The sequence below is a fragment of the Dermacentor silvarum genome, chromosome 6 (genome assembly GCF_013339745.2).
Source record: "Dermacentor silvarum isolate Dsil-2018 chromosome 6, BIME_Dsil_1.4, whole genome shotgun sequence".
In the NCBI taxonomy this organism is placed as follows: Eukaryota; Metazoa; Arthropoda; class Arachnida; order Ixodida; family Ixodidae; genus Dermacentor; species Dermacentor silvarum.
In genome coordinates, this window is record NC_051159.1 from 98,616,243 (window position 1) to 98,628,303 (window position 12,061).

At 41.3% G+C, this 12,061-nt stretch overlaps 1 protein-coding gene across 4 annotated transcripts in view; it reads left to right on the plus strand.

Annotated features, from left to right (window-relative positions):
* The window catches only part of LOC119455746 (oocyte zinc finger protein XlCOF28), a 54,334-nt gene that overhangs the window by 31,720 nt on the left and 10,553 nt on the right, over window positions 1–12,061 (plus strand). For all 4 annotated transcript variants that reach the window (XM_049669237.1, XM_049669234.1, XM_049669236.1 and 1 more), the window contains exon 7: window positions 11,710–11,817. In XM_049669237.1, the coding sequence (XP_049525194.1) occupies window positions 11,710–11,817 (108 nt within the window). The remainder of the gene's footprint in view (window positions 1–11,709; window positions 11,818–12,061) is intronic.

Below are 12,061 nucleotides of genomic sequence, written 5' to 3' on the forward strand. Positions count from 1 at the left end.
GTGGTATGGAAGTCTTGAAAATGAATTGTAGGTAGGAGAATGCCAATGAACAAGGTACCGCCGACAAAATGTCCGCGAGTGTGTGAAATACCAGTGTTGTAACATGGGATAAATGCAGTTCTTTAAGTCCTGCAGTTACACTAGTTTGAATGTATCTTTTCAAAGGTGCAAACTAACATGTGAAGGGCTCTTAGCTTTATGATGTCTGCCACTTGCAACTGTAAATGTTACTACAATTTGCTTCTTGAAAAAAAAATCATAAATGTACTTTAATACAGTCAACTTCCGTTAATTCGATCTTGGTGAGACTGACTGAACTGATCAAATTATCCAGAGGGTCAAAGCAAAAGAAAGAACAGAAAAAATAACCCTGAACATGATGCTGCTTTATGTGGCAGTATTTACACAATACCAACGCACCCATTAGTCTAATCCAACACGCACAATTTTATAAAAGCAAATGCATATTATTCCTCTGATATCACCAGTCATAAAAATTTTGAGTTGATCTTCACAGAATGAAAATTGATTTTTACTTAAATGTGCATCATCTCTGCGGCAGTTGAAATGTCGCTGAAATGTCGCCAATCTTCCCATCAAGTCGCTAAAAAGATAGCTGATTGCTAAACAGAAAAATTTATTGCTAAACAGGCCAAAAAGTCTTTATATCTAGCGGCAAAATCGCTAAAATGGCAACACTGATTGGGATAGTGGCCCACATCTGGACTAACTATTTTAACAGTTCGTCATGTGATGCAAGACTCAAACACACAAAAAGCATGTAACGCAACTCCTTTGGCACCAGCTTAGCACGTGAAATAATGTTTATTTTGACTGCGCTTTCATTATGAAAGTGGCATGTCATCACCACCAACCTACAAGAGAACTTGTTCTGTCACCATTTTGTAATCACAATGACAAGAGTGCTGGCTCTGACATTAGGCTGTTGCCAATGCCGCAAATGCAGTTTCAGTTTCGTATCAGATTGTACCCCACGGAAAAATTTCAAAGACGTTTTCTCGTAAAAAAAAAAAAAAAAGGTGTGTGTGTTGGAATCGGGTAAATACTGTCATCATTGATTGTGCCCTACCATTTTTTCTTGAAACTTGGCCGTGTGCAGGCCGAAAATTGGTATTTTTGGCTAGACGTAGTAGGTCTTCAGTGCATCCATGGCCCCCTAGCACTGCCAAGGCAGATGCTGCAGCCATTGGAGTCATGATTGGGGGTGTTAAAATTTCTCGTTAAAGTTATTTTTTAAGTTTCAATTATCCGGAAAGGGCCAATTTCAGGACCAAAGTAGCTGAAGTCTTGGCCCATAGAAATGCATGGGTGCTGGTCGCGACATTCAGTTGAGATTAAATTCACCAAAAATTTGCATTAATCGGAGTTGAATTAGCGGAAGTCTACTGTACCATATTATCCCTGTGCTATAACATATCATTACCCTGATACATTTTAAATCTTTAGCCTGTTATGTGCTTGGGTGGCGTGAGTTATTTTGTATTTTGCTTCCAGCTAAGCAGGCCAAGCGTAGTGCAGTATTCAAGTGCATTGTCATGCAATGTGCATATCCGACGAGAAGAATCTAGTCTTTTTAACCAACTTGCGGACAACTTATTCTGTGAATGAACTGAAGAATCTCTCACCCATTAAAAGCAAACTTGCTGGGTCATGGTTGTCTGTGGAACGTATTTTAGCTGCCATGAAATTTCGCTGCTATGTGTTGGTCTCGGGCCTCCATGTTACATATGTGGAACTAGACCGAGTAAGTTCTATGTCAATTTTTCTCATTAACTGCCGTCACAACGTACTCTGTGTCCTTTGAAACTCCTCCAAGTAGAGGTTAGTACTAGGTCTAACGAAACCTTGAACATGATAAGCAGTTTACAGCATTGCAAGAAGCTTGGTTGCCGAACATCTGCCATGCCTAGAAGAAAAAGGCAGTGGCATCCCATTACGCCCTGTTATCATCTTTGAATTTTACTGGTGGGCTCCCTTGCATGGTGTGTGTTGTCATGATTTTGTGTCAGGGAACTTTGAGACTGCTTCAGTTTGGAGTTTTATGCAAAATTTCTAAAGAAATGAAGAGATAACACGCTTAACATTGCTATAACACGGTTCCGGTAAGCAATTAGTCACATGAGTGAAAGCCAAACAGTTTGGGCATTTGGGCATGCGGGTTGGAGGTGGGGAGTGAAGACCGTTGACAATGGGCATGGAGAGAGAAAATATACATACTTTATTCAAATATTAAGAGACCCTAAGTCCAAGGTTTCTCTGCTGTATCACCTTCGATGTCATCCTATGCGGCATAAGCAGATATGGCATTCACAATGTCCAGAGTAATGGCTCTCATCCAAAAGGTGCTAGGAATGTTCAAATACCGTAAGTGGTGAGAGGAATGGAGCATCCAGGTTATGGGAAAGGGTTGCTGTAGTCATTATGACAAGGTGCGTGCTGCAGCTTACTGAGTATGGATTTGACTTTGTTTTATTGATATCCATTTACTAGCTCATTTGTGTGTTCTGATGTTACACTTTACATCACTGAGTTTTTAAGCAACACCATAGCAGGCATTGTGTGTAAATGACACGACTATATAGTTACTGCACATCACTCTGTCTGGCTCTGTTATAAGTCATATAGATGAATTATGGGCAAATAAGGTCATTAGCAATAGTTTCACGGGCCCTCAAAAATGTTTTCACAAATTTAAAGGGTTCCGTTTGCTTCTATAAGCTCCTGTGTTTTTTTTTTTTTAATTGGTACTGCTTCTCTGTTCATTGAAGGTTGCAACAAGCTCAACAATGCAAGAAAGTAGGCTAGTTGTTTGTTTCTATGTTTTCTCGCTCACGCTTATTTAAAAATTGACATGTTTGTGATGGCACATGGCTGTGTGCCGCATTTCTTTTGTTTGTTGTGTTAGTGACCAAAATAATGTAGCAATCATATGACCCAGTGTGCATCTGTTTGAAACATGTGACAGTGGGTGCAGCAATTTTTTATGCCCTCTGAAGATAAATATGAGTGAATCTGCAGTAAGGTCACCAATGTGATAACTTATGGTATATTCGGCTTTTTGGTTTCAAGCGCTCTGTAGCACTCTGGCTACGAATGGTACTTTCGTCTGGTGGAAATTGAGCACTCAGAACACATTCTCCTTGTTCATTCAGAGTCCTCAGAGATGCTGTCACTTTCAAGCTTGGAGCACGGCTGTGATCCGATAGAATTTCAGTCACATAGCTCCCCCGAATGCTCTGAGAACAGCTGAGCATTTATCTCGGGGCAGGCTTTCTCTGGCTTCGCATCAGTGCAAACCAAGTCTAAGCGCCGTGTGAACCAGTCGAATCTACCATTAGCTAGCACTTGGCTTTAACTTGTTCAACATTTGAGTTGGAACTGTGTAGGAATGCATGTACTGCAGCCCGACATTTGAATGTTTTAAATAGTCTATAGTTGCCAAACCATGTATTGAATTGTGGAAATTTTCAGTACCGTCAATGAATAATGTCCTGCTAAAATAAGTCAAGAAACTTTGACCTTGCATAGATGTAATCACGTACTGTGCTCATTTACACATACTTTTTTTTTTATCCTTTTGATTACATTCCTTAAAATATTAAATGAATGCATACCCAAGCATTTATTGTAGGCAGGAGCGAGAAGACTGAGGGGAATCGAGGAGCTTGATTCTTTTGCTAGTGCCACATGAGGCTTTGTTCCTTACGCTCATGCAAGAATTTTAAAAAGGATTGTTGTTGGAGAAAGAAAGCAGGCCTTTTATAAATGTGCTTAATTGATCGGACAATTTAGCGACATGTGTAGGTGATAAAACGCTTAAGTGTTGAGAGATTCCTTGGTTCTACTTTGTGTGGTAGATTTTGGAGCCTGCATCTGCCCAGAATTAACTTGGCAATCCTTGCACCATGCCCAGGTGTCCTTGCACAATTTATTCTCTGGTTATTTCATGAGACCATGCATGTGCCCACTGCACACTTTTGCATTGATTTCGCTTCTTAAGGTGCAGGTGAAGTCATTTTGATGAGGAAAAGCAAAATTCAGAGCAATTGCTGTCATTTCAAAACAGTGCTGGTAGGCCTCATTATTTGTTAGATGGCTGTAAATTTTTTGGCACTATCTGATGGATAGGTAAGGTGACCCAAGCTAGCTTGACGAGTGCAATTGGTTTCTGGTAAGAAAAATACGGGAACTGCAGTCTCAATAAGCAAGATTCGTGTTTGCTGATGTTTGTAGTACAACCTGCTAGGATGAGTACAGCTGAGGCTAAGCACTTGAAGGGTCATGTTGAAGGAAATCGGTGCCTAGTCTCGGTGCTACCTTCTGACCTTCAGCAGCCCAATTATGACTTCTTTTAGTGCTTGCGGCAGGTGATCAAAAAATTAAAAAATGAATTGCTTGACGGTTCACCAGGCTTTTACAAGTTCATTGAGAAAGGTTTATTAAGAATAGACTGCAGCTAGTCAGCTGTGTCCTATTCCATGTTGGAAACATACAAGCTCTGTAAAAGTCATCAGTTTACTCTTGTTTTGCTAGCTTGGTGAGGTTTAGTCATTAGTGCTCACAAATGTTCTCACTCTTTATGTCATTTAGGCACCCAAAGGATGTATCATTAAGCACGTTTTGCTGGTGGGTGTGCATTTTTTAAAAATTTTTATTCTTTGTGTGCAGAAATTTTGTCCGGGTACCACTAATAGGAGCTCAACACATATAAGCACAATAACCCATTACTACTGGTTAATGTGTTTGTGATTAGTTTGGAAGCACTGCAGTACACTGATCTTCATTTTTCCCTTAAAACCTTACAAGAAAGGTTTTTGCTCTTGCCACTGCCTTGCTTTTGCTCAAATTTCATAGCAAAATCACATCTTAGGGCCCTAATTGTTTAATATAACACTTGGTGCTGTTACTAGCCTGGTTTGTCAACAAAAGCCTTCATCTTCATCCCCCGTAGTGAGTGATGTCTAAGACATGGCAGCTATGATGTTACCTGGTGCCTTCTGGCATCTGCAGTGCCGCAAAGCATGGCCTTCAAAATTATATCATTTTCTATGTGCGGGGGTTCAATGTGAACACCAAGAGGGGTGCAGGGGAAGGCACGTGCACTCTTTTTTGTTTTCACAAACCGACAAGGACAGTGCCAAGTGTTATTATGAACAATCTGAACCATAGCATGTAGCTTTGCTGTGAAATTTGAGCAAGGACAAAGCAGCAGCAGGTTCAAAATCTTTTTTATTTTAAGGGAAAAACTGCAGGTCACCGTATAACTGTAGCACAGTCCCTGCAGTACTGTAGTCGGGACTTTATTCCATCGAGCGTTTCCAGCCTTCTGGTAACCTGTTTCTCTTTCGTGGCAGGGTTTGCTTGTGGGATATTAAAAATTTCTGCTAGTGTTCCGATACCGGAAGACTATCCTTGGCTGTACCCTGTCTCTCTCATGTGCTCAGTTATTTATTAATTTTCAAAAGTGTTGCTTGCAGGTGCATCTGTATGTATAAGCACATTTTGTTTTAAACAGAAAAGATCATTCATAAAGTGTGATTTCCTTGTCGTGTGTGCTCTGAATGAATGGCTTTCACTGCCGCAAAACTCCCTAACAAATTACACACCACTGGCGGATCCAGAGGGGGTTGCCTTGGCCCCTCTGGGTTTGTAAGCCGGCTGCAAGTCTGCTTACAGATCTGCGGTTCTGTAGGTCAGCTGCTCTGTAAAGCCGTCCTTTAACCAAGAACTTGCATCCACAGACTGTATTTCTTCTGTGGTCCTTCCAGGAAAGAGACGTGAGTGTGAAGGCTTTCTGAGAATTATTACAAAATTTCACGTTGTCTGTGGTCGTAGTTCCATCCTTGGTGGTCTCCCCAGCTAGAGGAAAAGTTCCCATTCAATAGCCTTTACCACTGCTGAACTCGCAGAGGTAAAGGGATTTGCAGGGGTTCGGCAGTGCAAGGGCGAGACTTTTCAATGGAAACTTTGTCTTACCAGTATGTAGGATGAGAGTTTTCAGTTGGAAAACATCCTTGCTCACACGTACACAATTTTCTTGCAAATGGTCCACTTGTTAACAAAATACTGGGCCAAGCCAGAAGCCCCAAAGCTCTCCCTCATCCTACCATACATTGATGGGCTGCTAGACATCATTTTCTTTGACGCTGTTTGGTTGAATGTAGCATCAGAGGGTCTCTTGTGTTACAAAGGAGGGATTGCGACCACACATGGAATCCACTTATTGCCAAACTCTGCCCATAATATTAGGCCTTGTAGTCACAGAAAAAAAAAAAAAGATCCATTTCATGACTATTGCTGTACTATTAGTACTTTGGCAGGTCGAGAAAAATAATGTGTCGCCTTTTGGAGATAGCAGGATAAGCTAAGATAATGAAAAAAATTTTACATAAATTTTGCCTCACAGGGGCTTGGCCATACCTCAGTAGCCTGCATCAAGCTTATACCTTCGCGTTACTTGTCTAAGCAACATGAACTACCTGAAGCGTGGTCAGTTTCTAATGTCAGCCAGAGGACAGCCAGCAACACAGCCTGTGTTGGAGACCCAAAGCAGTAAACATTCAAGTCTACATCTCATAATCCACATACGAACTTTAGTAAAGCATGACCAAACATCAAAACAAATGAAGAATGGAAACCCGTGAATTCAGATTTCCAGTTTTGTTTTGAGTTCCTCTTTCTTTCTGTCCTATCTCGTAACTGTGTATTTAATAAATATGCCTTCTTTTATGTGATAATTAATGTTGCAATATTTACATAACGGATGAGACTGATTTATTTCTGCATAGAAGAGCTGCCGAAAGCGGTGCTACATCATCTACTGTGTAGTGTGCACATATGTTTGCAGATAGTCAAAGACGTCCAGCTTTTTGGTGGATAATTGTGAAGAGGAAGGTGCCACTCCAGGATTTAAGTTGAGTGGAAAGAAATCGGGCCTTATGATGTTTAATGACGTCTGTGATCAGATGGTCACAATACAGGGAAACGAAATACCGACATATACTTAGGAGTATAGAATAAAGTGATAATGAATTACATGGGAAAGCATGAACAAATACTCGGAGAAAGGCAATAGAAATGCAGCCGTATAATAAACTATTAAAGCACTGGCCATGGCAAGTGCGAGGGGTGTGGAAAGGAGTCTTAGTTCCTGGACTTGCCTATGGAAACCGTGTTCTGTTTAAAATCACAACTGCGAACTAGGCAAGAGAATAAATGGCTATTGCAAGGCGAATGTTAGGTGTACATGGAAAAAAATATGAACGAGGGAGTACTGGCTGTGAGGTATGGGCTAGGCATCTTTCGAAGTACAAGGCGAGAGTAAAATCCGCTTAGAAAAACGACTGGGGAATATGAAGCAAATAAACGGGTAGTTCAGGTGAAATTAAGGCCTCAGCGAACTCGTAACTGGTCATAATAGCCATTATACCAACAAGTTTCGGTAGTTTCGGTTTTGTTTACAGTGAAGGTGTCTCATGACGTCATCACTAAAAACAGTTCACACTCTTTGTGTTCTTTGAGGCGTACCTTTGTCCCGCAACAAAATCGTCATCCATCTTGCGTGCCCTTCATTTCTTCAAGCTGCACGCCCAGTATTTCCGGTCACGAAAAGCATGCGCATTATCAGCGTGACATCATGTAGGTGCTCTTCCCAGGTGTTCCTTTCGCCGGGATTGAATAAAAAGTCTTAGCTTGCTTTACGCGGATTTGGCGTATGTTAGATATGGGTATCTTCTAACCACTTCTAGAAAGAAACTGCCCTTTTGCGCCTCCAGAGCGTCGTAGCGAGTCGCAAGAGGTATCAAAATGTAGGTCTTAACGAGGCAAGAAGCGTGAATCAGTCGCAGAGTAGGTGAAGTCAACGGTACAGGCGTAATTAGCGCCAGTAAAGTCAAATGTTAACCACATTGCACTGTGCCCCTGTGAAGGGTGCACAGCCATAGACATAGACATATTGTGACAAAGCCACCGTACAGCACACTTTTGGGAAAGGGAGCGAGTTCACTTAGGCTAAACAGGGCTCCCGCGAAGCCCACAAGAATCCGCAGAGTAGTTAAAATTAATGTTACAGGTGTAATTGGCACCAATATAGTTAAATGTTTGCCATATTGCACCATATAGACTGCTCCATCTCCGGGATGGCCTCCTGGCCAAAAAGAGGGTTAACTCTTTAGTTACCGCGACTATAGAAATCAATCAGTTTGATCGACAGTTTTTCTACGCGTATTTAAAAATTTCCGTTGGAATTATATACTAGCAATTAACATATCATGCGCCGTCTGAAATGACGATTGAACTTTAGCTATATATTTGTCAGACTTGGCATTTCTTGGCAGATTAGGGAGCCTGAAAAAATAATACTTTGGCTGGAGGTATATTGTCAAAACTAGCCTCCAGTGCTCTTAGCATTTCTTCAATAACAAGACGCAAAATTTGCGCTTTTGTCGACTCGGCATCATGTTTTTTTTTTTTTTTTTTTTTTTAAGTAACTCAAATGGTCAGCGCTGCAACCGCTCTTGTAAATATATTCTGTAAATAGTACGTTGCTCGATCGTCTAATTGACTTATCCTTCGCGCAACAATATCAAGTGCAACTTTATTTTCGCCACCGTGGGAATTGCTTTTATCCATAGGCACTTCAACAGCGTATGTACAAATTATCACGAGCAATCCTTCCCGTCGTGTGGGGTTTTCACTCACACATGAGCACGCAGTCGATTTCAGACCGATCTTCGACCGAGGCTCGACTAGCTGTCTAATCTAATCTCATGCGTCTTTTAAAAAAAACCGTATGGGAATTAAAATGCCATTATTTATTACTTTACAATATTGCGCAACACTCCACATTACTGTACAGCGCTGTACAGGAATTGAACAAAGCATGTAGGGGCTTCAGCGCCAGTTGAACGCACACGACCACCTTGCTCGCGCAGAAGAGTTTATCTAACACAATATTCAAGTAAGAGGAAGCTCCCTGACCCCTGACAACCTTTAATTGCTTCGCAAGCCTAAAGAATGCAGTAAAGAACAAACCAGGAGCTTGCTGCAATGAGTAAAGACAAATGCTCCCGGTACAATAAGAACTTACCCGTTTTCACAATTACGAAGCTACTGCTTTCCCTCATAGCATGGGCAACACTATGGCTAGTATTGAGGCCATTATTATTATCGTTATTATTATTGAGGCCATTATATATATATATATATATATATATATATATATATATATATGCGTGATCTGACTTACAAAACTTGGGAACAGCAGGTGCATGTTTTGTATAGGTATTTCAGATTTATTTTTGTTTACGTTATCACTTTCATTCGCGTTCCTTAAGGTGCTTCTTCAATGTTTCGCTTAAGAATAAAAAAAAAAAAAAAAATGGCTGAGTAATTATTATCTGGGCAAACACCAGTCATCAAGCTATAATTTTTTGTATATCGTATCCATAGCTACTGAGCCATCAAAGCGGGTAGCGAAGGGAAGTAAAAGCAATGATAAATGATGCTGCGGAAAAGGAAAGGAATATGTTGCGACTACTACGGCCTTGAAATAAAATGTTAAAACATAAAGGCGCCGAAAATGGACGAAAGATACGACATGAGTGAATAATGAACATGGAAAAAAGAGACAGAATAGAGAGATATAATCGACAGTTAAGCATCGATTCATATTCGCATACTGAAGGAAGGAAAGAGTGGAGAAGGAAAGGCAGGGAGGTTAACGCATACTGAATAATCTCATAGGACCAAATCACAGTAAACGCAAGTTTCGCCCCCTTGGCCAGCTCCGACCTCGAGGATCAGCAACGGCTGATTGCGAGGGCCTAGGACGCGGCCCGAGCTCAAGGCATTCTGGAATGAGGACGTCTCTCCAAAGCTGCATTTACGTAATAAAGATGTTTATTCTCTCTCTCTCTCTCCCCGCAGAAACAAGCGCGAAGGGTAGAAGGAGCGCGCTCATCGCGCCGGCTCGGATGTGGAACCGAAACTAGTATTCTTTCCGGCGCTGATGGACTTTTGAGCAAGCTTTTTTATTCCTCCATGTTCGAGGATTTTTTTAAGGGTATTGAGGCCAGTGAAAAAAAAAAAAGTTTAAATTATCATATTAGTACTTTAAAAAAATCTCTGGTGGAAAATATTAAAAAAGAAAAAAGAAATACATAGTACACCAATATGATAATTCATTAGTTTTCAGGGCTTTAAGTTTCTATTTAAAAAATAATAAAAGGTTACGACTAGTAACGACCCGGTTACGACGACCTCCTAGTATCCATCCACTCATACAATCGTCATTTCCTTCTTTTGATCTCTCTCTCTCTCTCTCTCCGCTCATACACGGCGGACTCTAACGGCGGCTCGCGCGCTCGCATGCATCCATCCATGTTTTATCCATCCGCTGTTCCATTCCAGCTGATTCTTTAATCAATGACATCTACTAGCGCGTTGGGACGAAGTGGAAACGGTCGTCAAACAACAGCTAATCCAAAGAAATAAATTCACCGCCAACGAGGGTCCTGAGACGTGAATGCACCGCAACTTCCACCTGCGGACACCCTTTGGTTCAAGGCCACTAAAGGAGCGAGCGAAAGTGGCAACAAACTTGGAAGCTGGAAGATCGCCAACTTTCGTCAAGCGATGCTCATCGAATAGCCAGTGAGCAAAACAGGCGGTTCACTTTCGCGCGAATGCGTCACTGTAGCGCGAACTAGCTGATGGTGTGCAATAAGGGGCCGTATTCTGAAACGTTCGCCTAGGCGAAATTTCTTTTTTCGATTTCAGGCGTGCGCCGATTGGCTGTTTTAGCAAAATTGGATGAGCTGATTGGGTGGTTGAGCCCGACGTCATTCAATTTTGCTCAACCAGCCAATCAGCGCGCACGCTGATTTCACCTAGGAGAACGTTTCAGAATACGGCCCAAGTTGTTTCACGGTAACGTCAACCGCTTGTTCTCACTCGACTTGAGTTACTCAGACCATAAATTGAAGTGCAGTTAGTTAGGCAATTTAATTATACACATTTTTAAAGAATCGTTGAATAACATTATGCTTTGTCAGAGATTTTTGCATTGCCACATGTAGACTGGGAGAATAATGCAGCACACAAGTGCCACAATAAAAGTGCCACCTGTAATAAAAGTTATTTCACTCACTCACTCACTCACTCACTCACAAGTGCCACAATGTGCTTTTCATATATATATATATATATATATATATATATATATATATATATATATATATATATGACAGCAACGTTTACTTGTTTGAACCTTTCCTGAATAACATCTGGACTCGCAACAGATGACCCGAGGCCAGATTTCACAATTCTTTTTTCAATTTATGTATTTTCTCCAGTGTCATTGGTTTGTACACACCACTGCGTGCCAGTTTCACCCAATTCAGTATGACAGGGAAAAAAAAAAATGGCTGTTGGTTTGAGAGGACTATGTTGCAGTTGCTGAATAAGATCGTCTTTAGAAATCCACGACTTGTCAAATGCAGCTTTGGTAAGTTTAATAAAATTGAATAAGGGTTAATTCTGCATTTCACAGTGTCAGCAAGCACAGCTCTAGAAACATCACACTAGCTTAATGTCCTCTAATGTTAGGTGTCAAATTTCCATAAAAAGAAGCAGTGTAATTGAAAACACTCCATGAACACATGTTTTTGACAAATTCCAACTTTGCAGGGACATACGAATCTGACAGCATGGATACCAGTGACGCTGTTGTAGGCGCCACTATCGATCCTGACACTAATGGCACCACCAATCACTCCAACAACATTATATGCAAAGGTAATTAGCGTAATAATTTTAATTAATAATAGGGTTTTACGTGCCAGAACCACGATCTGATTATGAGGCACGCCGTAGTGGGGGACTCCGGAAATTTGGACCACCTGGGGTTCTTTAACGTGCACCTAAATCGAAGTACACGGGTGTTTTCGCATTTCGCCCCCATCGAAATGCGGCTGCTGTAGCCGGGATATGATCCCGCGACCTCATGCTCAGCAGCCCAACACCATAGCCACTGAGCAAC